General features: G+C 47.0%; 4 protein-coding genes and 1 long non-coding RNA gene across 11 annotated transcripts; 3 read left to right on the top strand and 2 right to left on the bottom strand.

Annotated features, from left to right (window-relative positions):
• The first annotated feature begins 408 nt into the window (after positions 1-408).
• wdr45 (WD repeat domain 45) lies at positions 409-3,881 on the top strand. Of its 2 annotated transcripts, XM_046374279.1 has the most exons (11): positions 409-570; positions 770-895; positions 990-1,064; positions 1,392-1,496; positions 1,962-2,067; positions 2,161-2,255; positions 2,348-2,427; positions 2,517-2,725; positions 2,819-2,920; positions 3,005-3,150; positions 3,460-3,881. In XM_046374279.1, the coding sequence occupies exons 2-11, from the start codon at positions 847-849 to the stop codon at positions 3,567-3,569; spliced, it is 1,077 nt and encodes a 358-aa protein (XP_046230235.1). In that variant the 5' UTR covers positions 409-570; positions 770-846; the 3' UTR covers positions 3,570-3,881. The 2 variants fall into 2 exon arrangements, with proteins under 2 accessions (XP_046230235.1, XP_046230236.1); XM_046374280.1 differs by lacking the exons at positions 409-570; positions 770-895; positions 990-1,064 and adding an exon at positions 1,091-1,312.
• A 2,572-nt stretch (positions 3,882-6,453) lies between these two features.
• LOC124051203 (EKC/KEOPS complex subunit Lage3) lies at positions 6,454-8,218 on the bottom strand. Its single transcript, XM_046374282.1, has 4 exons — positions 7,968-8,218; positions 7,433-7,588; positions 6,829-6,957; positions 6,454-6,741 (listed from the first exon to the last, which is right to left on the bottom strand). The coding sequence occupies exons 2-4, from the start codon at positions 7,480-7,482 to the stop codon at positions 6,627-6,629; spliced, it is 294 nt and encodes a 97-aa protein (XP_046230238.1). The 5' UTR covers positions 7,483-7,588; positions 7,968-8,218; the 3' UTR covers positions 6,454-6,626.
• A 492-nt stretch (positions 8,219-8,710) lies between these two features.
• LOC124051199 (cGMP-dependent protein kinase 1-like) lies at positions 8,711-18,901 on the top strand. 5 transcript variants are annotated; one of them, XM_046374276.1, is made up of 20 exons: positions 8,711-9,113; positions 9,470-9,602; positions 10,239-10,305; positions 10,380-10,479; positions 11,644-11,757; positions 15,058-15,163; positions 15,257-15,320; positions 15,483-15,560; positions 15,886-15,980; positions 16,345-16,410; positions 16,528-16,602; positions 17,089-17,185; positions 17,262-17,401; positions 17,543-17,632; positions 17,709-17,850; positions 17,945-18,108; positions 18,215-18,337; positions 18,436-18,498; positions 18,594-18,660; positions 18,736-18,901. In XM_046374276.1, the coding sequence occupies exons 1-20, from the start codon at positions 8,897-8,899 to the stop codon at positions 18,832-18,834; spliced, it is 2,100 nt and encodes a 699-aa protein (XP_046230232.1). In that variant the 5' UTR covers positions 8,711-8,896; the 3' UTR covers positions 18,835-18,901. The 5 variants fall into 5 exon arrangements, with proteins under 5 accessions (XP_046230232.1, XP_046230231.1, XP_046230230.1 ...); XM_046374275.1 differs by having other exon boundaries at positions 9,467-9,602; XM_046374274.1 differs by having other exon boundaries at positions 8,711-9,125.
• LOC124051204 lies at positions 8,984-26,437 on the bottom strand. 2 transcript variants are annotated; one of them, XR_006841787.1, is made up of 5 exons: positions 26,205-26,437; positions 25,781-26,002; positions 10,358-10,472; positions 10,211-10,263; positions 8,984-9,587 (listed from the first exon to the last, which is right to left on the bottom strand). It is a non-coding gene; the product is annotated as an uncharacterized LOC124051204 (long non-coding RNA). The 2 variants fall into 2 exon arrangements; XR_006841786.1 differs by having other exon boundaries at positions 25,781-25,975.
• Positions 21,707-25,010, top strand: stc1l (stanniocalcin 1, like). The gene is made up of 5 exons (XM_046374281.1): positions 21,707-21,868; positions 22,816-22,958; positions 23,039-23,146; positions 23,572-23,675; positions 24,311-25,010. The coding sequence occupies exons 1-5, from the start codon at positions 21,745-21,747 to the stop codon at positions 24,603-24,605; spliced, it is 774 nt and encodes a 257-aa protein (XP_046230237.1). The 5' UTR covers positions 21,707-21,744; the 3' UTR covers positions 24,606-25,010.
• Positions 26,438-26,504: the final 67 nt, after the last annotated feature.

The following is a 26,504-nucleotide window of genomic DNA, read 5'->3' as shown; positions in this document are numbered from 1 at the left end:
CGACCCACTAACACCTCCGATACAACAGGAACACACTGAAATGCACTCTGAGCACTGCAAGTACATAATACTCACTTCTACTGAAGTCATGTTCTGAATGCAGGACTACTTGTAGTGGTTGTTAGTACTTTTACTTACGGTTGCTCCCTGTTGTGTATGCTGCAGTGGAACACGTGACAACAAATCTATTTTGAAGCCAACATCCCTAAGATGTCACCATTCTAACAAAAACAAATTTATGAGAGAAGTTTTCTAATTACTTTCGATAGTTTTAAAGTATAGTTGTAATGACGCAACCTTGTATTTAAGTTATTTTTTAGTTGTTTTCAAATTAATTGTCTTCGTTACATGCCTTCCCATTCACGTTTGCCCTTTTTGTCATTTAATTTTGTAGAAAAAAAAACAAGCTCAAGAAGCGGAACAAAACCGGAAGCACGTGTGCCTTACGTCACTGCTGGACAACAAAAACAAATCGCCGTCTCACATCGCTGTTGTTGTTGTTGTTTCGCTCTGTTTGTCGTGTTCACAGCTTTGAAAACATCCACGTCGTCTCGACTCTGCGGGTTCATGGTGAGACTTTACGCTTCTGAAAACGTCGAAGTGAACCCGGAACAGCAGCCGCGTTCACACCGCTTTTACCCGATGCTAATGTGCGTTAGCTAACTGAAGCTAACGTAAACAAAGTGTTGCTCAACTGTTAGCTGAAGACGTTCGGGGCAAAATGAAGTTGATCGTACCATCGTGTCATGTCTCTTCTGCTCTGTCGCAGGTTGTCGGTCGGGTGCAGCTGAAGCTTTAGCTGGTAACTGGTACTGGTAACGTTCCGGTAACGTTAGCTGGGCAGCCATGGCTCAGCAGAGAGGAGTCAACAGCCTGCAGTTCAACCAGGACCAGAGTAAGCTAAGAGCTAACAGCCCGCAGTCTGCCAGCAGGGACAGGACGCACACACGTTTTACTTTAACTTCCTGTCTCTGTCTGGTTTATCACAGGCTGTTTCTGCTGTGCGATGGAGACAGGGGTCCGGATTTACAACGTGGAGCCCCTGATGGAGAAAGGTCACCTGGGTGAGTGGACTCTCCAACAGCGTCACTCCAGCTCTGATCGCCGTCTGCGTATGTCACGTCCGCTCTGGAAACACAACTTCACGTTTTCTAAGGATTTTCCAAACCTGACAGATCATTAACAGGTCCCATCCCTCCATGAACCCATGTGATTAGTCTGGCAGCCGTCTGTGTTGCTATTTGAGCTGAGGCTGAAGTAATAAGGTTGTTTGATTTTCCTGCAGCGTCACTGCAGCTCCTGTGATTTGTCGGTACTAAAATGCGTTCAGAAGAGAGGAGAAATATTTGATTATCCATCTGCACCTGTAACGTTTTCATTTGTGCTTGCAGACCACGAGCAGGTGGGCAGCGTGGCCCTGTGCTCCATGCTGCATCGATCCAACCTGTTGGCCATCGTGGGAGGAGGAGTCAACCCCAAGTTCTCAGAAATATCTGGTCAGTTAGAGGACAGCTCTTAGTATTATTATTATTATTATTATCATTGTTCAAACAGAAATCCAAACTTTGTCACTGTACAACACAGCATGGCACACTGATGAGGGGCGTAACAGCAGACAGTCACAGTTCAGGGTAATGAACAGTTTCAGTGTCAAAAAGACAAAATCTTCTGCTGAGGTTCCGTCTCGCCCACCAAAAACTCGGATTTGATATCCTAAAAGTTTCTGTGGCAAACTTAGCCTGTGTGAGGCTCGCAGGACACCTGGATCGCCCCCTGGTGGCTGGCTGCAGTGCAGCTCAAACTCCTCCTTGGCTTCACTGTTGTTCAATGGGAGGAAATGGAGACACGTCAGCCATCTTTTTTTATGTCAGTGGTACAAATCTGGTCTGGAAAGCTTCACTGAACCTGATTTTTTTCCTTTTTGTGTAAAACAGACTAATACGGTCACTGTTTCATTGCAGTGCTGATCTGGGACGACGCTCGGGAGTCACGAGACCCCAAAGACAAACTGGTCCTCGAGTTCACTTTCACTAAACCTGTTCTGGCTGTTCGCATGAGGCATGACAAGTGAGTTTACCGTCACCGCCTGTTCCACCTGAAAGGGAAGGCCAGTAAATGTGACCGGAGTATAAAAATGTTGTGGTTGTTTTGGTTTTTTAGGATCATCATTGTCTTAAAGAACAGGATCTACGTGTACAGTTTTCCGGATAACCCTGTCAAACTTTTTGAGTTTGACACTAGAGATAACCCCAAAGGTAAAGAGTCCTCCGTTGTTCTCTTCCTCTTTCTCTTACATCATGGCCTGCTGTTCAACATTTTGCTGAATGTTGCTCTTGCTTCCTTCCAGGCTTGTGTGATTTATGTCCCAGTCTGGAGAAACAGTTGCTTGTTTTTCCGGGTCACAAATGTGGCAGCCTGCAGCTGGTTGTGAGTCCCAAACATTCAGACTTTACTTCTGCAGAAAATACACCAGCCGTTCAAAGTGAAGGTCACGCCAAAACTGTTGCTTTCTTCAGGATTTATCCAACACCAAACCTGGCACATCATCTGCCCCTTTCACCATCAACGCCCACCAGAGCGAGATCGCCTGCGTGGCGCTGAACCAGCCGGGCAGCGTCGCAGCTTCGGCCTCACGCAAAGGAACGCTCATCCGGCTGTTCGACACGACGACCAGAGACAAGCTGGTGGAGCTGCGCAGGGGAACCGACCCGGCCACCCTCTACTGGTATGCACTCACAGACTGATGGATTGTGTGTGTGTGTGTGTGTGTTCAGCCAAAGTGCCATCACACGCTCAAACCTCCTCTCTCCTTTTTCAGCATCAACTTCAGCCACGACTCCTCGTTCCTGTGTGCCTCCAGTGACAAAGGCACCGTTCACATCTTCGCTCTCAAAGACACCAAACTGAACCGCCGCTCCGCGTACGTCCCACCTCTGACTTCCAGTCGGCTCTCTCGTGCCTCCAAACTCTTCTGATTGGCTAATGTTTCCTCTGCCTCCTGCAGCCTGGCGCGTGTTGGGAAGGTGGGCCCTGTGATTGGTCAGTATGTGGACAGCCAGTGGTCATTGGCCAGCTTCACCGTGCCGGCTGAGTGCGCCTGCATCTGTGCTTTTGGAAAGAACACGTCCAAGAACGTGAACTCTGTCATCGGTGAGTAGAAAAACACGCAGAACGTGTTTGTGATGAGGCCGTTGTTTTGATGTGATGAATTACAGGCCACACTCGACAGATTTGTGTCGGATGCAGTTTCCTCACGCTGCAGTTTGTTTGCACATCTTCATCTCAAAAACGGTTCAGATCTTTCTTTACTTCAGACTCCAGAGTGCTGCCTCACTTCAGATGGCAGCGTTCACTCCTTAACAGGCCAATCACAGCCCTGCATGCCAGCGAACAGAGCTGTTTGTCTCCCGTTGTTCACATGTTGGACTCACAGTCACTGAACTTGTCTCCCTCCTGCAGCCATATGTGTGGACGGGACCTTCCACAAGTACGTGTTCACCCCTGACGGAAACTGCAACCGAGAAGCCTTCGACGTGTATCTGGACATATGCGACGACGATGACTTCTGAGGCCAGTTGGAAATCAGCAGTGGGAGGGCAAAGAAGTGAGGACGAGGAGGAAACACGAGGAGGACAACGATGACAGATGAAAATGACTGGAGTTAATGGTTATTGCTCTGAGGACAGATGGGAAGCTGGCCTGAGACAGAAGGTCCCAGATGACTTCATGCTGTTGTGTAAAATAGTTTGTGTTTGTCGTCAGTTGTATCTGCCGTCTGTAGCAGCTGAACTTGAACGCAGTTTTCTTCCACACCGACTCTGACCTGCATTCAGCGTTTGTGTCCACAGCCGAGCTCACAGTAAAAAATGTTTTGAAACGTGGATTCGTGTTTCTTTGAGGTGCCAAAGTGTTGCTGATTCTGTCTGAACTCAGTCTCACTGACTTAGCAACTGAAAAAGAAAAGTAAATGTTCTAATGTTTGGTTAAGACCAGTTTTACATCAGACTGCACAGTGAATGAAGCTGTTACTGCACTGAGTGCTTCGCTGGCTCCAAGTGAATCGTAATGTAATTAGAGTCGGCTCCATTTTAATGTCAGGCCTAATTATTCTCCACATTTTAGTTTTATATGCGGTGGTTCCCGACTTCACAACGAGTAGACACGAACCTCCTTCTCTACTTTATGAATTGAACTGAAGTGCATCCTCTGACGCTGATCGTTAACGAGGAGATTACAGACGATCCACTGAAGTCTGGAAACGCCCTGAGGTGTTCTCGATCCGAGCTGAACTGCCCGAGTCACATTAACTGTGACGTGTGGCCTCAGACACTTTTGGTAAGTGGATGATGCGGGTCAAAGGTTTTGGAGTCCCAAAGTGCCTCCAACCGCACCGAGGGCGCCTTAAATCCAGCCTTGGAGACAGACTCCCTTCCAAAACCCCTCCAAACCTTTGAGCCGAGCCCAGGAAGGGTCTTCAGAGTCTGCTGGCGCTGAGCCTCGCTGCCTCCTGTCACAGCAGCGCAGCTTCACAAACACAATCAGAGAAGCCAACGATAACACACCCACCCACACACACACACACACACACACCACAGACTAAGCAGATCTGGCCTGAGAGGGAGATGAGGAATTGGCAGAATGTCACTGTGCTGTCAGACAGACTGAAGAAAGCGCAGCCTCGCTGAGCTCAGATCAGCAAACGAAACATCACTGCAGTCAGAGCTGATGGGATTCACTTCAGCTCACCAGCACGACTCTGAGTCAAAACAAAGATGGCTACCTGGACAGGAAATACAACACATCAAGTACGACACAAGAAGAACCCCAAACTACACACTAATGTGGTTTCATCTTCATGTACATCACAGATACACAACGAGCCCATCAGGATTGAGACTCACTCGTGACTTGACTTGGTCCCACCTCGATTCAATACTCCAAACTGAAGTACAACTGAAGTAAAGTTCCTGGAAGTCCTGAATCAATGCCTAAAAACAACAAAGAGTTGATTTGGCCTTTAGTCACGTCAGCCTCCTGTCGAACTGCACGCTGCAGTTTGTACTCTGTAGATGTTGCAGCGCAAACGTGTTGACTGAACCCGTTGTTCCTGCGGTTGTGCAACAGATGCCACGGTGACATTTTAAACGCTAACATTTATTTTGATATGTCGAAGCTTGGGCTTCAGCGTCTGTTAATTCACAGCAGCCGTTCACATGAGGCTTTTACAGGCACTTGTCATTTGTGCAAGTGGGATGATGTTTAAATGTCAGCAATGATGAGTCACTTTGTTGAAAACAAACCCAAAAAATGCACTTTTAATATGCTGTGTGGCCCCCGCAGTCATGCTGAAATAAATCTGTTTTACTACTCAAAGTGTCTGCTGATCACAGCTGATATCACGCTGATGCACTGCCAGCACTTGACTCACTTCGCTCACGTTTTCTGTGCTTCGCAGTACTGAAAAACCTCACATTTACATCCTGTCTTTTGCATGACCACACATGAACGAACATGAGGGGTTAAACCTCACGACGCTGAGACAAGATTAAGTTGTCGTAACAACAAGCGTTCGAGTGCGACACCTTCAGTGTTTGTTTAGTCCAAAGCTCAACGTTATTACAAACACATTCAGATGACTCAAATCACTGCCAAAAACAGTTTGACTGTTGGCTAATTTTCAGCTGAGCTTGTATAAACTGTTGGGTTTTTAATTTAGAACAAAAATATTTTAAAGCATTTTTCTTGATTAAAGGAGACGCAGCTTTATTCTGTGTTTATCATGTGATTGTCATCAGAGTAACTTCACGCTCTTATTGTGAAACAGAAAGTCGATGTTTCCAGGAGAAAGTCGACGTTCGATCTTCTGGTTGTGAAGTTTCATTATAACTCTGTCAGTCACCGTGGAGCTTCATTTCCTTTTCACTGTGCAGTCTTCTTCCACTTATCATCCTGTCAAAGGTGTTTACATCACGCTGTTTATGACCACGACAGACAAATAAATGTCTGCATTTCGATTCAACAAAGCACCGATGTTGTAATTTCTCTCTGGAGAGATGAAGACTTTCTTATGTTGCTGTGAAACAAAATCAGGGGAAAAAAACCCTAACAGAAGGATCATTTTGATCTTATGGCGCCCTCTGCTGGTCCGTCCGTGAACCAGTTCAATGATTTCTTCTTCTCAGGATTTACATCACTGAGCTGTTGCTTCATACCAGAGACGGCTTCACGTTACACACAGAAACAACTTCCTGCCACTTTCTTAACAGTTAAACCTCAAGACAGATTCAGATCGTCTTCAAATGTTTTGTTCAATGTTTGACTATAGACTTTAAAGATAAAATAAAATGATAATTCATCACGTTTGAGAAGATGAAACCAAAGAACATTTGAGTTTTTCCTTTAAAATGAATCAACTCATTTCAGCTCCAGAACAGATGGGATGTCTCTGATCTGTCAGGTGCCAGCAGTCTTTATTTCTAGAAAAGGTGTTTAAATAAAAAGCGCCACCTGCCTCTCAGTCCCACTTCAACAATCGATCAGCCTTCACTGTTTAAGCTGCCAGTCAACAGTCACACCTGAGTGGAGTCCAAGCGGGGGATGAGATGATCTGAAACATCCGTCAGGCCTCAGTGGGACACAGCAGGTCCAAACATGTCCATGGTCTCCAGGACGAGCGACAGATGATCCAGAAACGAGTTCACGGACACCCTGAGGATCCGGGCTTCATCCGCGCTCCACCTCCTGAAACACACAAAGAAGCAGCTGAGCAGAAGACATCAAGCAGCGACGGGCAGCTGGAGGCCGAGCAGGTCAGAGGCAGCGACTCACACAGACAGCGTGCTGCCCGACACTGTGAGCTGTTTGCTGATGCCGCCTTTCCTCGGCTCGCGGTCCGGCGACAGGGAGCGCAGCGCGATGACGGCCTCGCGGGACGACGGGAAGGGGACATCCAGAGAACCGCAGGGGGGGTCAAGGAAGACACCCGACAGGTTATCTACGGGACGTTTCCTTCTGCTTACCCTGAAAATCCACTCTGACGGCTCGCTGCACCACGCACAGTCAGTACGTGCAAAGTAAACAACACATTAACGCAACAGTAACACGAACCACCACAGTGAAGCGGGTCGCGGGGACTACTTCTACTTCTGGTTCTGTCACTAACAGAGTATTTTCAGTCTTCTGAGCAGGATCTCTCACCTCTGCAGGTAACGCAGCAGCCGTTGAAGTATTTCTACACTGAGGTTCTTTGACTGTAGCGCAGACGGAATGAATGCAGAAGGACAAACTTTTTAGATGTAAAATAGCTGACACTTGCTATGTTAGCAAACTAAACCGTTTCACTGCAAACCAACACTACACACTCAGTGTGGACGGCATCCAAGCAACCAAACACAAGTCAAACACAAGTCACACACAAGTAAATAAAGGATACAACTCCAGTTTACCAGCTCCGTGGTTTGTTTCTCCGTCTGTCGCCGCCATCGTGCTTGTTGTGAAAAAAGTTCCGCCGAAGAAGACCAATTTCCGTCCTGTCGTGCAGCAGTGGCGGCGCGCTGCTGCCACCCAGCGTCGGAGTGCAGTACTACAACTGCCTCACAGCAAAAATGACCACCGAGAGATGAAAATACACAAACATATTAAATATGATTAAGTCAGCATTACACAGACTTGAACATATAATCTTTCGTTACAAAAATTTACCCCAAGGTGTTATATGCAGCTTAGTGAGGGCCTAAGACCTGCAAGTGAAAGTGGCCTATAATTAGTAAAACTTAAAGTACTCCATGCAACCATGCAATATGTTAGCAGTATTTCACTATTGTATCCTATTGTAGGAGAGCTGACTTTACTCATTATTTGTTAAAATCCTGCTTATATAAGAATGCAGGAGTCACAGTCATCTGATCAGAGATCAGATATGACAATCACTGTATACTGAGTACTCTGAATACTTACATTATACTTACGCACTGAAGTACCGTCTTCGATGTATGACGCCGTGGTATTAGTACTTTCACTGAAGTACGGATCTGTGTACTTCCTCCCCCACTGGACTTTTATTTTGTAGTAGTGCTGTCAAACTCAGCTGCGCGTCGCTTCGCCCTCTGAGTCCAAACTGCTGAAGCTCAGTCTCCGTGTGCTTCATCTGCTGCTCGTGTTGGACCCGCAACAGTGACGTGTGCTGCACGTGCTCCTCGCTGAATGCCTCCAATAACTGACTGATTCATTTCCCGATTGATCCCGCTCGGAATTTAAAAGGCAGAGAACGCAGGAGGACCGACTCTCCTCCTCCTCCTCCTCTTCATCATCACTTCACACTGTAAAAGTGAGTAAACGATGAAGCTTCAGATTACAGACTGCAGACGACGGGCTCGTTAACTCCTCTGTGTTGTGGTGTCACTGAAATATTTACTGGTACTTTTACTTTCGCAGCCTGAAAACAGCAGAAACACTGAATTACAAACAGGCTCACACTCCAGTTCAGACCGACTGTGTGATAATTAACGTGCTCGTGCTGTTTAGTCTCAGTCTAATTAAGCTCGGTTTAGTCACCCCACACACTGCGGGGGAGCTCGTGCATTTCCACCTGAGATCAATAAAGTTTTATTTGAATCTCTAATAACAGTTTACTTGTTGATTCTGAATTAATAATCCAAAATGTGCCAAAGGGACGTAACTTATAAAACGACAGCAGTGGAGTACAAGGTGCATTCGTTGCCTCAGAGATGTATGGAGTACAAGTATAAAAGAGCAGTAACTCAAGTATAAGTACTATAAGTTCTGTACTAAAGTAGAGTACTTTTGCAGACTGACTTGGCTACGTCCCACCTGCAGCTGTCCTACGTTCCTAACCCCGCCCTGCTCCTCCTGCAGTATATCTTCACAGTATTTGTACATGGCTGCAGTGTCGAAGAGCGGCGGCACCCTGAGGGACCTCCAGCTCGCCCTGCAGCTGAAGATCGAGGAGCTGCGGCAGAGAGACGCCCTCATCGACGAGCTGGAGCTCGAGCTGGACACCAAAGACGACCTGATCAGGCAGCTGCAGGTCGAGCTGGACCGACACCGCAGCGCCTCACCGCACGCGCTCAGCAGCGGGGAGTCGGCCGGCACAGGTGTGTGTTCAGGTGCGCTCAGGTGACACGAGAGCCACAAACACGGAGGTGACGAAACAAGCTGCTTTTGATAATCAGTCGCTCTGAATTCCTCTGCTGACTTGCAGGAAACGCCGAGTGGTTTATTTAACGGCCTAAACAAATTCTGCCTATAAATATCCACCGAGTGTTTATTATGAAGCAACATGATTTGTTTTGTCCGTTTGATACCCAGAGCCTGAACACATCACTTCTTCATTTCCGCTGTGTTTTCTTTATGGTCGGAAAGATGAACAAACTTGAATCCAAAGCTGTTAAAGGACCAGCTCACACAAAAATCTTCTTCGCTGTTGTCTCTCTGGCGTGTCTTTCAGCAGCAGCAGTTCAGAATCCAGCAGGACCAGATGAACCTCAGCGCACCAAGAGACAGGCCATCTCTGCAGAGCCCACAGCGCTGGACCCCTCACAGCTCACCGACGTCACCCTCACCAGCTACTGCAAGTCCAAAGAGTGAGCACAGGAAGCCACACACACACACACACACTCTCTCTCTCTCTCTCTCTCACACACACGCACACAGACAGACACACTCTCTCTCACACACACGCACACACACTCACAGACAGACACACTCTCTCTCACACACACACACACTCACAGACAGACACACACACACTTTCTCTCTCACACACACACACGCACACACACTCACAGACACACACACTCTCTCTCACACACACACACACACACTCACAGACAGACACTCTCTCTCTCTCTCACACTCACAGACAGACACACTCTCTCTCTCACACTCACACACACACTCACAGACAGACACACACACACACTTTCTCTCTCACACACACACACGCACACACACTCACAGACACACACACTCTCTCTCACACACACGCACACACACTCACAGACACACACTCTCTCTCTCACACTCACACACACTCACAGACAGACACACACACACACTTTCTCTCTCACACACACACGCACACACACTCTCTCTCACACACACACACTCACAGACACACACACTCTCTCTCTCTCACACACACACACTCACAGACACACACACTCTCTCTCTCTCACACACACACACTCACCTCTCTGACCTTTACTGTGTATCTGCAGGTCTAGTGAGCTGATCCAGAAGGCTCTAATGGACAACGACTTCATGAAACATCTGGAACACGGGCAGGTAAAGACGCATGTGCGCCCGTCACCCCACTCATGTCTAACTTCAGACTCACCTGTGGGCTCGTGTGTGTGCAGATCCTCACCATCATGGACTGCATGCATCCCACCAGCCTGGCGAAGGGCTGCTGCGTCATCCAGGAGGGGGACGACGGCTCCACAGTCTACGTCCTGGAGGGTAAGACCAGGATCGGGTTCCATATAGTCGACATTCATATGCCGACTCTTTTAAAGACATAATAACATTTCCGGCATTAAAATGACAAAAAACAGGCAGAGTTTGTTACATGTGTTGTTGAGTTGTGTATTTGTGTCGTTTCCAACAAAGTTCAAACCCACAGAAACCTGCAGGTTCATTCAAGCTAACCGTGCGTTTCACTTCCTGTCGCTGTAGGTGAGTCACAGAGTGGGGAAGGAAGTCGTGACTTAACGTAACGTGAATTAAGCTTTCAGACGTCACCTCGTCTGTGAACATTCCTTCACTCCCCCACCGCATCATCAAACTGTGTTTTTGGTTTTCTTTATTTTGATGGACGGACAGAAATTACGTACTGTGCCTTTGTTTTCTCTGACCGGCAGTCCACAGCCCAGAGATGTTCAGTTTAAAATGCCCAAACTGGAGCCTTTAGCGCTACAGACACCACAGAGTGTTGTGTCAGTTGATGCAGTCGCGCTCACTGAACACAGACACACAAGATCAGGATCAGGATCAGGATCAGGATCAGGGGACTGAGTCACAGAAACCACTGAGGCCTGTTAGCGACGGAGCTAACAGTAAGTGATAGTTAGACTGAAGTGCGTCCTGCTCAGCGGTGCAGAAGTAATCTAAGGTGAAACAGGGAGCTGGACTGATATGGACGGACAGCCCATTTGTCTGAACACAAAGACGGGCTGAGCGGCGGAGTAAACAGGCTCCACCACAGACGCCACGTGACTCAGTAGGATGTGGAGGAGGCCTGATGCACAGGAAACAGCAGAGGATACATTATACCAGTAGGTGAGGTGATGTCATGGTGAGGTCACCGTCTGCTGGGTGTTTTAGTGTGTCCTCTGATGAAACAGTGTGGCCGCTTCCACACACACACACACACACACTACATAAACAACAGACAGTCGGTCCAGTTCCGTCCCGAGTCTCGTCTTGGTTTACTTCCTGTTCGCTCTTTCAAACACTTTGACTGGAAGGCTGCTGTGTTGTGTTGCTCTCACATCAACCAGCTGTGTTCAGTTTAGTCCTCAGCTCAGCTTCAGCAGCAGCAGCAGCAGCAGCGTGTCAGGGTGTTAGCATGATGACGCTGGCGTTCAGTTCTCCTCACTGCCTGGCGTGAACGTGTGTTCACAGAGGGGATGGTCGAGGTGACCAAACAGGGGAAGAAACTGTGCGCCATCGGCCCAGGAAAAGTGTTTGGAGAACTGGCCATCCTGTATAACTGCACCCGCACAGCATCTGTGACAGGTAAACACACACACACACACACACACACACACTGTTACAGACGTGTCAGCACGACATCACCAGTGAAGGCCACAACATCCATCAGAGCTGCTGGAAACAAAATTCAATGCAATACAATTCAGACTGTGAAAACACTTAAACGGTACATTTATTCATCATTCACTGACAAATACGGCGATGAAGGTCGACCACACACATCATCATCCCTGCACACTCGTGAACATGTGGTTCTCCCGCCATCTTATCCGGATGTCAGCGTGGTTCAGTGTCCTTTCAGTGTGTGCGCTTTGGGTGAACTGACCCTTTAAGGGCTAAGCTGCCACATGAACACTTTTCATCCTTGGAGGCTTGAAGTGTGAGCTCCAAATGAGGAAATGCATTCAGAAGCAATAAAACGTACCCTCGCTTCAAGCAAACACAATTTGCTGCATTTTGGTTCTGCTTCACTTCACTGTTGTGAGAGTGACAGGAAGTGGAGGCGTCCATCTTTACGCGCAGTCATCATTCATGTCATCTGATTCGCAGCAGGACGGTTTGGTTTGATCTGCCCGTCATGTTCATCTGGTCTCCCTGAATCACATCTGATTCGTCTGAGTTCAAGATGAGTCAACAAATATTTTCAAGAGGAGAAAAGAGGGAATTTGATATTAAAACTCCAGCATTTTCTGTATTTATTTGGCCAAACAGGTGACACCTAAACACTGAGCACAGGATCACTGATGGGAGAATGTTGTTGCTGCTTTGTGCGAGATGAAAACAGATGTCATCCAGTTCTGAGTAACTCATTTATCTTTAACTTTCTCTGTGAGTGCGACTCTTTCAGCCGCCGTCCTTGTGCTGTTCAGTGTTATTCAAGCGAGTGAAAGAGAAAGCACCAAAGAAATCAGCCTCTCAGTCAAGCTAAAGTTCATGTGGAGTTTGCTGTAATATTTCCTGGGCTGAAGTTTGTCTTCTTGAGTGTTTCATGTGAAGCATTAAAGCAGCGTCAGTTGCTGTTTTCACATTAACTCTGGATGTATCACCATCTCTGCAGCCTCCCTCAGCTCGGCACAGCTTCTTTCAGTTTTCAGATGTAACTTTAATGTTTTGGATTCAGTCGGAGACGAGCTGGTCAACACGGCGGAGCCTTCAGCAGCTTAAGACTCACAAATTCTCCTCAGGAGGAGGCGGAGGCCAAAAACTGAGCTAAAAGAGGGCGAAAATTGAACTTCATCAGGTGACTCAAACACGAGTCCAAGTGAGCGATCGTGTTGCTGGCATCTGCCGTTTGTCCTCTTTATAAACTTAAAGGAATAGTTCACCCTTTAGCGGAGATACACTCATTGGCGTTATTGCTGAGAGGAAGATGAGAATATTGGCTCCTTTCTCATGTCCATGAGCTAAACATGAAGCTACAGCCAACAGTGTGTTAGCTTAGCTTAGCTTAGCACAAAGACTGGATGCGGGGGGAAACAGCCACTCTGGCCAAAGGTCCCCAGCTCAGTGCACATTTCAAATCTACTGACAGAGAAAAGTAGATTGTGTGTAACCTGATTTTGTCATGAAAGAAGAAGCAGTTGTTTATGCTCTTGAATACGTAATGATTATTTTAAGACTGAAAATCAAAATGGAAAAGATAAATTTTCCAGCTGGATCGACTGTCCTCACAAACTCATCTCTGAGGCTGAATGTCTCTGCTGGGCCGGCAGTTTGAATCCTCCGCTCCCAGTCTGAGCTGAGATAACCATCAAGTCATCTTGAAAAACGATTTGCTCTCTCCAGAACCACGGATGGCGAATTGATGGTGTGTTGCTTTAAACTGTAAAACGAAGTCGTGTTTGTGGAACGAGCAACATGAAAAGCACTCCACACTGTGCGTGAAGGGCTCTGCGGAGTAGTGAATTATGATAATGAAACTGGTGGAGGACGAGGCAGGGTGTGGGGGACGGTGAGCACACAGGGCCAGCATTAGTGGATTTGCATGTAAATAAACATGAGAGTACAGTGTGAAGACTTGATGGCGGATGTTGCTATAGCGACATGGCGGTTGACAGTCGGAGAAAACCAGTTCAGAGTGACGTGCCCTGCTGGGTTTGAACACTGTGAAGCAGCAGCAGCAGCAGGATGTCAAAGGCTGTCACATTAAACCTTTGATGGGATCACAACTGTGGGAGATAAACATCAACGCAGCCTCAGTTTCCGCTGTGGTTTTGGACGTTTGTAGTGAGGACATTCCTGCACCGTGAGGACACACAGGATGGGCCGCATCACGACTTGGTTTTCACGTACAGGTTTAGATTAAGTTTAGGTCAGGGTATGGGTTAGGATCCAGCACTGTATATAAAGATGGACCACATGAAGGCAATACATCTGCATCGCCCCCTGGTGGCTGGCCTCAGTACAACTCATAAACCCGTCCCCCTCCACGTTAGCAGATGGACCAAACTGGACCAAACTAAAAATACCGCAGCTCCACTGCACAGGATATAAGCTTTAGAATAATGTAAGCTTGTTGACTTGACAGACGCATAGCCTTTACGTATCTTTCCTCTGGGATGTCCTGGACAGTTTCCTGTCAGGAGAAGTGATCCTTTAGGTAGCACTGACTCAAACTGTGTCTGGATCTGCCACCTGAAGCTGTACTCTTTGACTATGACGTGAATGTCTCGCACATAAAAACACATTTCTCTTGGCTGGTGGTGTATGATATCATGGCCACATTTGACCTTCAGAGCTTTTAAAGCAGCTCTCAGTTGAACATTAACACAGTTACATTATCAGTATTATACCTTGAAACACATTTTTCACATTCAGGTTATTCAGAAGCAGAATATCTTTCCCACTGGCTGACTCACTTTCAGCGCTTTAATGTGGAAACAATTCATGTAAACAGGTCTGGATGTCAGTTCCTGCTCAGATAAAGCAGTTAACTAACTAACTATCCTGTGAAGCACTGACACATGATGACTCTGTCATGTCTGACTGAACACCTTTACCTCCCTGAGGACTGAGAAAACTAATCTGATGTGTCAGTGCTGATGCTGATGTTACAGGCCCTCCAGTCTGATCAGGCTGACATTTTCTTTTCTGTTTTTTGGCAGCAGTGAGGACTCTTGTCGTATACATAAAATCACACAGATGAAGAACGGCTCACAGTCAGCCTCTACATTCAAACCCTGATGTGGCTTTTGGAAACTTGTTCAGCGTCTTTTCTGATGTGAAACATTTCAAATCATCCACACAGTCGTGTGCTTTTAGCAACCCGGGCGGCAGAATAAACTGAGCGCCTTGAGCCTTTCGCGTGTCTTTGTGTGTCTGCAGCCCTGACTGACATCAAACTCTGGGCGATTGACCGGCAGTGTTTCCAGACCATCATGATGAGGACGGGTCTCATCAAACATTCCCAGTACACGGACTTCCTCCGCAGGTACAGCTCATACCCAACGCTCTCCACTTCACTGTTTGAAGCTCTCACCACATGAGGATGACTCACATCTCTCACTCTGAACTCTCCTGCCAGCGTTCCCTCTTTCCAGTCGCTACCTGAGGACGTTCTCAGCAAACTGGCTGATGTTTTGGAGGAGGTGACGATTTCCAAACACTTTCTATTATAAGCACTCGCTCTCAGATATCTGTTTCTGCCATCTGTTCCTCCTCCTGACAGATACAAATGGTTGGAAACATCCAGTTCGGTGATCTGAGGTATTGTGTACACATGATTCTCATCTCTCTCTGCTCTCCCTCAGACTCATTACAGCGACTCTGATTACATTATCCGTCAGGGAGCCACCGGAGACACATTCTTCATCATCAGCGAAGGACAGGTGAGGAAGAGGAATGACGAAACAACCATGGACTTGTTAGGAGGTGAAAATAAAGCAATTAACAGAGAGGAAAACACAAAGGGAAAGCGGGGAAGGATGAAAGCAGCGCTGAGAAGTCACGTCCTCCGTCGTCGTCCATCACACACCCGCCACATCCCATAATGAGTTATTAAAGACAAATTAGACCGATTAACAACTGGTGCGTCCACCAGCTTCACACACTGCTGAAAATCAAAGCCAAACGTCCGATAAAGGACGGATAATGGATTTCACAACATCTGGAGGACAGTTTTAGCTCCTAACTGTGTTACTGTGATGTCCACAGGTAAACGTCTCTCAGCAGAGCTCGACCAGTGACGAGCAGGTGACCGTCAAGACCCTCTGTAAAGGGGACTGGTTTGGAGAGCAGGCTCTGAAAGGGTGAGACACACACACACACACACACACACACACACACACACACACACACAGAGCTGTCACCACACACAAGTCCAAAGCACAAAACAACAAGTCAAGATTTCTTTTTCCTTTTGTACTCACTACACTTAGTTTAACCTCACTCAGATGGTACCAGTTTCAAACCAGGTTTTAGCCTCTTAGAACTTTCATGAGGAAAAGAATGGAAGACACGACTTCCTGGGAAGCACGAAGAACATTAAAATCCTCTGCAAAATGCTGCTGAGGCATTCGAAGTGACTATACAGGGTTCAGGATTCAAAAAGCACACAGTTGGTCAGTAACGCAGACTGAGCCTTGTGTTGTCGTCTCTTCGTCTCCGTTGCAGAGAGGACGTTCGTACAGCCAGCGTCACGGCTGTGGGAGACGTCACATGTCTGGTCATCGACAGAGAGTGAGAGGGGATCTTTGTTAACCATAAATATCAGTTTTATACGCCGACGGAGGCTGCGGACGCTTTGCACTCACTTTTCAAAGGCGTCTTTGTGTTGCATTTATATGTTTGTCACAGGTCATTCAAGCAGCTGATTGGAGGACTGGATGATGTCAGCAACAAGCAGTATGACAGCGATGAAGTCAAGGCAAAGTGAGTTCATTCATATTTTTGTGTTCATGTATGTAAAAGGCTCGCGTAACAGCTGCTGCGGAAGGTCGGGTGAACAAGTTCGGGCCCCTTTAAGACTCGTTATGGTAATGTCCTTCACACATTCACCTGCCTGACTAAACACCTGAGTCACTTTACATTAAATCTCACGAGGTCGGAAACACCTCCAACACGCCTGAAGACTGAACTGACTGAGGGAGGTTCAGGCAGAGGACAGAAGTCGTCTTTCATTCACTGGCTCATCCACCAGCAGCAGCCCGGCTGGTCACATCAAATCATATTCAGTGGTTTAACGGCTGGAGAAATAGCTCCACCTGCTGTTTGTCCCCATAAACTGATATCCACAGGAGTGAAGGGAACATCACATTTCCTTCTGCCACATTTGCAGAAAATGTATTTAAAGTTTGAGTTAAATTTGCACGTTCATCATGTAATTTCTTTCTCCTCCACACGTCCTTCACTGTGCAGACTGCAGGTGGAGGCAGATTTCTTCTCCAGGGTGTCACTCAGTGATTTCAATATCGTCTGCACTCTGGGGATGGGAGGCTTCAGTCGCGTGGAGCTGGTGGGTGTATGCGTGGATGATAATTTGTACATGCATGATATTCTCGTCTGTGCTGAACGGGTGATCTTGTGTTTAGGTGCACTTCAAGAATGACACCAGTCGATCGTTTGCCCTCAAAGTGTTGAAGAAGCGTCACATCGTGGACACCAGCCAGCAGGGCCACATCCTGTCCGAGCGCCGCATCATGATGGAGGCTCACAGTCCATTCATCATCAGGTCCGACGCCATTCAAACTGAGTCGTGAACCACGTAGGCTCTGCCCATACGTGATCTTACGTGTCGCATGTGTACTTTGGGGATTTGGGTTTTCATATAAAACAGTTCTTTTAAATGTCAGACTCTCCCGTCGTCCTGCAGGTTGTATCGGACTTTCAGGGACTCCAAATACCTCTACATGCTTCTGGAGGCTTGCCTCGGAGGAGAACTGTGGACGCTCCTGCGAGACAGGTGTGTGATCGTGTGCGTTTGTGTTTTCACCTCTGAAGGACGACGAAGTCCTCAGCGTCGCTCCTTCGTCTTTCAGGGGGTCGTTTGACGACAGCACCACTCGGTTCTACACCGGCTGTGTCATAGAGGCGCTGGCCTTCCTGCACTCCAGAGGGATCATCTACAGAGACCTCAAACCTGAGAACATCATCCTGGACCACAGAGGATACGCCAAGCTGGTGCGGACACACCACGTGTCTTCCACGAGTAACACAACAACGTGAGTCAGCTATTTCACACAGAAAATGTTCACGATGTGATCGTGTTGTCCAGGTGGACTTTGGCTTTGCTAAGAAGGTTGGTCTGGGTAAGAAGACGTGGACCTTTTGTGGGACTCCTGAGTACGTCGCCCCTGAGATCATCCTGAACAAAGGCCACGACAGTTCAGCTGACTGCTGGTCTCTGGGAATACTGGTCTTCGAGCTGCTCAGCGGCAGGTGAGTACATTTCACCAGATGTGGAGGAGTGTGTTCACATCAGTGCTAGTGTGGGATCTGTGCTGAAATAATGAAACCACCTTTGGCGTCCACTCTCTGTCTCCAGTCCTCCATTTTCAGGCTCTGATCCCATGAAGACCTATAACATCATCCTGAGAGGCATCGACATGATCGAGTTTCCCAAGAAGATCACCAAGAGTGCTGCCAACCTCGTCAAACGGCTCTGCAGGTTGTCATTCCGCCTTAACAGCACGGGTAAAGAGACCGCTGACAGATGTGACAGATGTGTTCACCGTGTGTGTGTGTGTGTGTCTGTGTGTGTCTCAGGGACAATCCTTCAGAGAGGCTGGGGAATCAGAAAAATGGAGTGAAGGATATCCAGAAACACAAGTGAGACAGTAAAGATGCTTCTCATGATTCATCATTCTGAGTGCTCTCTGCAGGAGATTAGGCTGTTGTCATGGCAACATGTCCTTGTCCTTCAGGTGGTTTGAGGGCTTCAACTGGGACGGCCTCCGTCAGGGGACCATAGACTCTCCATACACCCCCGCAGTGCGTATTCTTCCGCGTCTCTGTGCAGTAAGAGTACGCAGGTGAGAGCATTAACGTCCTCTGTCCTTCTGCCAGGTGGACGGGCCGTTGGACAACAGCAACTTTGACTATTTCGCCGAGGACGCGGAAGACCCTCCTCCTGATGAAGAGTCTGGCTGGGACCTGGAGTTTTAGCGGGACGTCAGAACTGAACACGAGTACACAGTGTGATACAAAAGGTCCAATAAAGTTTTATCAAAGTCAGTGTTTTCCACAGGGATTAAAGACACAGTCCACACAGACTGACAGTCCACACAGACAGACTGACAGTCCACACAGACAGACTGACAGACACAGTCCACACAGACAGACTGACAGACACAAAACCCACACAGACAGACTGACAGACACAGTCCACACAGACAGACTGACAGACACAGTCCACACAGACAGACTGACAGCCCACACAGACAGACTGACAGACACAGTCCACACAGACAGACTGACAGTCCACACAGACAGACTGACACAGTCCACACAGACAGACTGACAGTTCACACAGACAGACTGACAGCCCACACAGACAGACTGACAGACACAGTCCACACAGACAGACTGACACAGTCCACACAGACAGACTGACAGCCCACACAGACAGACTGACAGTCCACACAGACAGACTGACAGACACAGTCCACACAGACAGACTGACAGTCCACACAGACAGACTGACACAGTCCACACAGACAGACTGACAGCCCACACAGACAGACTGACAGACACAGTCCACACAGACAGACTGACTGTTTCCTCCATGTTTGAATTAGCTTCAGTTATTGTTGCTAACACTTTAGCTGTGCTGAAATCACAGTTTGTCAACACACGAGCTACATTTTCATGTCCTGTTTTGAGAATATTTTCTGACTGACTCTTTTATAGTTTGTGTCTTTGTGTTGTATACTTCAGTATGGAGGAGCTTTAAACTATTTATACTTTACTGTGGTGTTCTGCTGAAACACATCGTCTGACTTTTCAGCACTCTGACAATGACGTCACCTTCACTGTGGTTTTCTGTAAGTGACTGAAGTGACTTATGATGACTTTTTTCCACTGCGTTCGGTTTGAATCGGGGAGTTAATTAAAGATGGAGATTTGCCTGGAGGAAGCCGATCCTCCTTCCCACAAGGCTCTGGTTCGATGAGGTGAGGTGTGAGTGCTGGGAGATGTTTATCAGCGCCTGGTGACCTCCAGCCGACTGAAGTCAGCGGAGTCGTGCGAGGTTCACTGGTTCCTGTGGTGAACCGTGATGGAAACGCAGCCGCCTCCACTAACGACTCTCCCACCGTTTACTGATTACTGACGGCCAGATAAGACACACAGATTTTTCCACATTTCCTACAAAGACGCAGTTGGTTTCCAGCCAATCAATGGGCAGGCGGACGTTAACTCGCCTTTGGCAGCAACATTGTGAGACATGAAACACGAACAAAAGATTTGTTCAAACTACACAAACACATGAAAATCAAAGTTACACAAACTTCATTTCGCAAAGGTGAAGTTTGACATTTTGGGAAAGTGACGGTTACATCAATGAAAATGACCTTACAAAAACCTTATAGTGACTTAAAAACCACAGACTGTTGTTTGTTTTTAAATATTCATGTTTTCCGATCTGTGGGTTTTATGTGATTGTGGATCTGTGCTGCTCACGTCGGGATCTTCCTGAACTCGTCTGTGTTTGTATTAAATGAACGCATGTCGCCTTCACGTCTTTGATGCTCGGTTGTCGCCGTTCACCGTCGTCAGTGTGTTGTTGTGCGTTTAATGTCTGCCTGTGAACCTCGTTTCCTTTGGAGGACGATAATAAATAAAGTTTACGCTGACAACAGGGACGTGTGTTCTGTCTGAGTCCACATAACGGCACAAACAAATGTAATCTGTGATGACTTTATTTTGAATAGCAGTGAACTCTTATTTTGAAAAAAGATATCATGAAGAGCATAAAACATAAAAGACAAACATTAAGCTTTTGGCTGTCTGACACACAGATTAGATTTTATGGCCCTTTTTGACCAAAGTGAGCATGAATCTGATTTAAATCAGAACTCACTTCAGTTTATCTTCATGATGCAAGTAAGTGAATTACTGACAAAGATGGCTGATGGCAGGTAAGAAAATTATTCATATTTCTCAACATGCCTAAAAAGGAGTGATATTTGACTCCTCCAAACTTCTCACCTGGTTTCATTTAAACAAAGCCAGTGAAGACAGACTGAACTTCGGTTTGAGTTTCCTCTACAGTTAATGCTGCGACCCCTCAGGTTCACCTGGCGGCCCTCTAGAGGCGCCCGACCCCTCAGGTTGGGAACCACTGGACAAAACTAAGTGTACGTAAAGTAGCTCAAGTAAGCTTAAACACGCACAGAAGTAAAATTAATCCAAAAAACATCAGATGTAGCAGTAAAACACTGCCAGGGGACGTTTTACGTACTTGTACTTCGGGTTTTGGAAGCAGGACGTGTATTGCAGTATTTTCACAGTTGTACTGGTACTTTTCGTGCTGTAGCACATTAAAACGCTTCCTGCTGTGTTTACGGCTTTTTCTCCTTAACTGAACCACTTCACAGGAAAAACAACAGACGTGACTGGAATTAGAAACTGACGCATCCTGCCTCCTTCTTGTCCCGCTATTTTCAGAAAGTTTATCAGACAAGTCGAGCCACGAGTCAGGCGGAAGATCAAACTCATTTCAATAAAACATCCCGCAGTTGTACATTAAACCACCTTAAAACTTCCTGTTAAAACACAGTACCACGATACCTAGCAGCAGTATTAGCAGTACCAACAGTTAGTACTGAGTTGAGTTTTAAAAGAGGGAGAACATCTAAAATTATCTGGTGAGTTCGCTGCTGCTCGGAAGTTCGTGTACCCTGTGGTGTGTGGAAACATCAATTATCTGTGTGGGTTAATTACATCCGAGAGCGAGCCATTAACGGCGCGCTCTGATTGGTCCGTCCCGAGCGGACGTGATAGAAATAGCAGGTGTGGACGGCGCGGTGGGACAGGCGGGACAGACTGCACACCCAGAACACCCAGAGAGACGACATGATGCCCGGCTCCGCTCCGCTCCTGCTGCTGCTGCTGCTCGGCCTCAGCTGCGCCGCCTGCTTCGAGCTGCTGCCGGAGGAGGCTGCGCCCCGCCGGGCCCGATTCTCCGCCAACAGCCCGAGTGAGTCCCGCTCCTGTCAGGGTGTTTCTCACCGCCCAGGAGGAGCTTGATGATGTCTTTTGTTTTTAATGCTACTTTTAACTTCCCACTGCTGCTGCAGGTCAGGGGTACATGCTGTACTTGTACTTCACTACATCCATGTGTCAGCTGAGACCTTCGGCGGACTGTCAGACCATGAAGATTGAGTTTTGTGAGGGAGTTTGAGCGTGTGAAAACGTGTCGGCTGCTCCTCTGCTGTTTTTGCTCTGAATCATCTGAATGTGTCTGTAATCATGCTGAGCTCCGGACTGTCGGTTGCTTCATTGTCCTCATCATACTCACAGCCCATATTCAGCATTTTTCACGTTAATGTGCTCGTGTTTTATCAGTGTTGTCAACACTGAATTGATCCAAACTGCGGAGTTAACTAAAGTTATCAAATAAATGTAGTGACTAAAAAAATCTTTTTGTAAAGCATAAGAAAATGGAAATACTCAAATGTGCATTGAAGTACAGTACTTGAGTAAACTGTACTCTGTTACTTCTTGGTTATTGTAAGTTCTGACACATTTTTGATGAAACAGGAAGTGTGGAAGTTGTGATGGAGTCTTTTCGCTTAGTTACTCCTCCCTCCTTTGGTTTCCGTTCATTCCATCACTGATGAGAAACACCTGAAGTGTCTCCAAGATGACTGCATGACTCTGAAATTGATGCAAACTGTTGGCTGAGGAGCAGATAAAACTCAGTACAAAGTGTACAAAATGTTTACTGTAGTACTTGGAGTAAAACGTGCTTGAAGTCCTGATCCGCAGTAAAGTCGCGCTTCTCGTTAAAGGACGTCTGCAGTGTTTTAGTCAACCTAAAGACGTGACAACAGCAGGATGTTGATGAATCCTGCAGCTGCCGCACTGTCCCGTACCTGACTCGTGTGTGTGTGTGTGTGTGTGTGTGTGTGCGCGCACTTGCAGCTGATGTGGCCAGATGTTTGAACGGGGCCGTGGCTGTGGGCTGTGGATTCTTCTCCTGTCTGGAAAACTCCACCTGCGACACAGACGGGATGCATGAAATCTGTGAACTCTTCCTCCACACGGCCGCTTCCTTTAACACCGAGGTCAGTCTGTCCTTCAGTCCGCCTGTCTGTCTATCTGTCTGTCTGACTGTCTGTCTGACCTGCTGCGTGTTGCTCCACAGGGTAAAACGTTTGTGAAGAAAAGTCTGCACTGCATCTCGCAGGGAATCACAGCGAAGGTTTTCCAAACCATCCGCCGCTGCAACATCTTCCAGAGGATGATCGCTGAGGTGTGTGAGCAGTCAGACGAAACAACCCTCAGTTCCCGTCTGTTCCTGTCTGTTCTCCTCAGTTCCCGTCTGTTCTCCTCAGTTCCTGTCTGTTCTCCTCAGTTCCCGTCTGTTCTCCTCAGTTCCCGTCTGTTCTCCTCAGTTCCCGTCTGTTCTCCTCAGTTCCCGTCTGTTCCTGTCTGTTCTCCTCAGTTCCCGTCTGTTCTCCTCAGTTCCTGTCTGTTCTCCTCAGTTCCCGTCTGTTCTCCTCAGTTCCCGTCTGTTCTCCTCAGTTCTTTTCAGTTCCCGTCTGTTCTCCTCAGTTCTCCTCAGTTCCCGTCTGTTCTCCTCAGTTCCCGTCTGTTCTCCTCAGTTCCCGTCTGTTCTCCTCAGTTCTCCTCAGTTCCCGTCTGTTCTGTGCCCGATCAGTTTGTGTCTCGTTACAGGTGCAAGAGGAGTGTTACACCAGTCTGGACATCTGCACTGTGGCTCGAACTAACCCTGATGCCATCGGAGAGGTGGTGCAGGTGCCGACTCACTTCCCCAACAGGTGAGGAATGATGACTGACGTGCACACACACACACACACACACACACACACCTGTCTCACACACTACAGAGAAACATCAACAGCTACAAAGATTAGACCTATAACAGCCATGCTAACAGCGCTGTGAGGTCGCACTTAGACACAGTGAGCTATGTGCTAACATGCTCATTGTGACATTGCTAACTTGCAACAATGAAGTATATTTACTTCACTAAAATACTGATGAGTATCGCAAAGTTTTCTTTTGTGACACTTCTTCAGTTCAAAGATTTGTGGGTGTGGTTCATTTTGGACTGCGCTTAAACTCCAGACCACTAGGGGGCAGTGACCAACTGCAACATCAACTGCGACAGGAAGAAGTTCAGCACAACTTGATTTGTGGTACCTGAAGTAACAAAACGTTTCTAATCAACCAAACATTTTACCCACCAGCTCACGTCAGTCAGCAAGTCGTGGTTCTCATTTGTCGTTTCATTTACGCCAATTCCCAGTCAGGAACTAATCTTTTTCAAATTATTACAACACTACATGAACACACCACGACATCCAATCACCTTCATGCAGGTGGTGACCATAACACCACCAACACCTAAGAACGCAAGCTTGCTCACTTCCTGTTTTGTCCTGTCGTCCAGATACTACAGCACTCTGCTGCAGACGCTGCAGGCCTGCGACGAGCAGACGGTGACGGCGGTGAGGGCGGGCCTCGTGGCCAGATTAGGGCCCGACATGGAGACCTTCCTGCAGCTGGTCCAGAACAAGGCCTGCACCACCGGCTCCACCTCCGGAGCTTACAACAACCCCTCCAGCTGGAGAAACATGCCCGTGTTCAACATCCAGCCGGGCTTCAGAGGCCGAGACCCCACCCACCTGTTCGCCAGGAAGAGATCTGTGGACGCCGTGGAGGGAGGGGCTAAAGCCAAAAACTAGACGACACACTAACACTCACATGCAGATCTCACAGCGGTGACCCTTTACAGCCAAAAGCTCTAGATGGTGATGATTACTACCACGTGTTATTATTCTTATTTTTATTCTGATTCTGGGGCTTCACGAGCTTCACTGAGAAACCTGCGTTGCAGACATTTGAAAAGAGGCCTACTGCAGTGATGGTGATTGATATTTATTTTAACTTATGAGGCTGTTATATTTAATGTAGTGCGAGCGGAGGAGGGGCTGCGGCGGTCAGGAGACGCCTCATGCTGGTCGTGGGGCTCTTTGTGACTCCTGTTCGCGGCCTTTTCGCTGGTCTGCCATCACTTCATCAGTTGTATGTTTAAATGAGGGGCGGTTATGATGTCTTTGTGTTAGAAATAAATAACGCTGTATGATTCAGTTTGGCTCGTGGGATTTTCTTTACGATGACTGCACGGATCACGTCGGGATTTATCAACAAAACACACACATGTACAGTAATGAATACATATCAGATACATGGCACAATAATATAAAAACACAATGATAATATACTCACAGTAACTGTATTATATAGAGATATATGCAATATACTGTAATAGATAGTACTACTCCTGTAATACTAAATAACTGTACTGGTGTGAAGTGCAGAATGACTTTCATGCTCCACTTTCTGCAGTTCGCAGTTGAGCCACCAGATGGCGCAGCTGAACATAAAAATGACCCCCAGACTGAAAGCTTTCCTCCGCACCAAACTGCTTCTGTCTGAACCTTTGAACTGCTACTTAACACTTTGGACCACTTCCGTTTGTATGCAAATACTGCACGTTTTACTTTACTAAATGTATGTGATAACTTTAGTTACTTTCCAGATTCACATTAATAACACAAAATCAACTGTTAAATTAAGATATGAAGTATTATTAAAGACCGGTAATAGCATTTATATTTATAATGCAGAGATATTGTTCTGAAACCCATACTGATGCCATTATATTTGTTTAAGGACAAATTCAAATGCAGGACCTTTATTATTTATTTAAGATTGTTTAATGTGAGTTTCTCCACTGCAGGGCTAACAGAGGACTTAGCTCATTTATTTATACAGAAAATATTTATATTATATATAACAGAGTGTGGTACTAGTACTTTTACTGCAGTAGCACAGACGGTCTGTGAGCAGTAAATACCTTCATCAGTGTTTGTTCAGGCTTGTTGGAGGTGTGAAGTGACACCACAGTGACCCTCAGCCATCTGTCACACTGCGACGTGAGCCTCCTCACCTCAGCGTCAGGGCCCGCTACCTGACGTCCGACGAGCGGCCTCCTCCGCATCGTTCAGGTGTGCTCACCTCCGGCAGCTGGGAAACACTCCGCTGTGTGAAACTGCAAGAACGCCAGTCAGGAGGAAAACTTTATTTCAGGATCACAAAACAGACAAAATAAAGAGAGAGAGAGAGAGAGAAAACCCTTTAGACAATTAATAAAGTGAATAAACTACAAAAGAAAAGTTTAGAAAGAGCCCACAGTCACGTTAGCCGCTCTGTGAGGCTGTGCTGAGATCAGCAGCCTTTTCAGATAAGCTAAGGTTAGCATGCTAACACACTTTTCTTACCGTCCGAGAGCGTGTCCGCCATCTTGGAGAATCATGTACGGCAGCACCACTTGGACAAACCACAGAAAAATCTGCAATTTGTGTCTTTGTTTGTTTCGAGATCTTTTTACATTTAGTTAAAATCAAAATGGCTTTACTGGCATTAAAAGTTTCAAAAACAAAAGTGAAGAGTCAGTAGAATTTGCCCACACAATTACAGCAATATGAGTAATAATATGAAGTGCTATGCTTTACATCTGAAATGACGATCCGCAAATGTGGTCACGATCCAAACTGATCAAACACCTGATGTTACTGCAG

Source organism: Scatophagus argus, chromosome 20 (assembly GCF_020382885.2).
Source record: "Scatophagus argus isolate fScaArg1 chromosome 20, fScaArg1.pri, whole genome shotgun sequence".
NCBI lineage: Eukaryota > Metazoa > Chordata > Actinopteri > Scatophagidae > Scatophagus > Scatophagus argus.
The sequence above is the reverse complement of the archived record's forward strand: the minus strand, read 5'-3'. Positions and strand labels throughout refer to the sequence as shown.

Bases quoted from the DNA above. Each gene is read 5' to 3' on its own strand.
- LOC124051199 (XM_046374272.1), top strand. From the start codon at position 8,897: ATGGCTGCAGTGTCGAAGAGCGGCGGCACCCTGAGGGACCTCCAGCTC. The intron at 17,186-17,261 runs GTGGGTGTATGC...TCTTGTGTTTAG, and splicing joins GCTTCAGTCGCGTGGAGCTG to GTGCACTTCAAGAATGACAC. The intron at 18,499-18,593 runs GTGAGACAGTAA...CTTGTCCTTCAG, and splicing joins AAGGATATCCAGAAACACAA to GTGGTTTGAGGGCTTCAACT.
- LOC124051203 (XM_046374282.1), bottom strand. From the start codon at position 7,482: ATGGCGGCGACAGACGGAGAAACAAACCACGGAGCTGGTAAACTGGAG. The intron at 6,958-7,432 runs GTATCCTTTATT...CCCCCCCTGCGG, and splicing joins GGAGCTGGTAAACTGGAGTT to TTCTCTGGATGTCCCCTTCC. The intron at 6,742-6,828 runs GTGAGTCGCTGC...TGTGTGTTTCAG, and splicing joins TCGGGCAGCACGCTGTCTGT to GAGGTGGAGCGCGGATGAAG.
- stc1l (XM_046374281.1), top strand. From the start codon at position 21,745: ATGATGCCCGGCTCCGCTCCGCTCCTGCTGCTGCTGCTGCTCGGCCTC. The intron at 21,869-22,815 runs GTGAGTCCCGCT...GCGCACTTGCAG, and splicing joins ATTCTCCGCCAACAGCCCGA to CTGATGTGGCCAGATGTTTG. The intron at 23,676-24,310 runs GTGAGGAATGAT...CCTGTCGTCCAG, and splicing joins CCGACTCACTTCCCCAACAG to ATACTACAGCACTCTGCTGC.
- wdr45 (XM_046374279.1), top strand. From the start codon at position 847: ATGGCTCAGCAGAGAGGAGTCAACAGCCTGCAGTTCAACCAGGACCAG. The intron at 2,068-2,160 runs GTGAGTTTACCG...TTGGTTTTTTAG, and splicing joins GTTCGCATGAGGCATGACAA to GATCATCATTGTCTTAAAGA. The intron at 2,428-2,516 runs GTGAGTCCCAAA...TGCTTTCTTCAG, and splicing joins GTGGCAGCCTGCAGCTGGTT to GATTTATCCAACACCAAACC.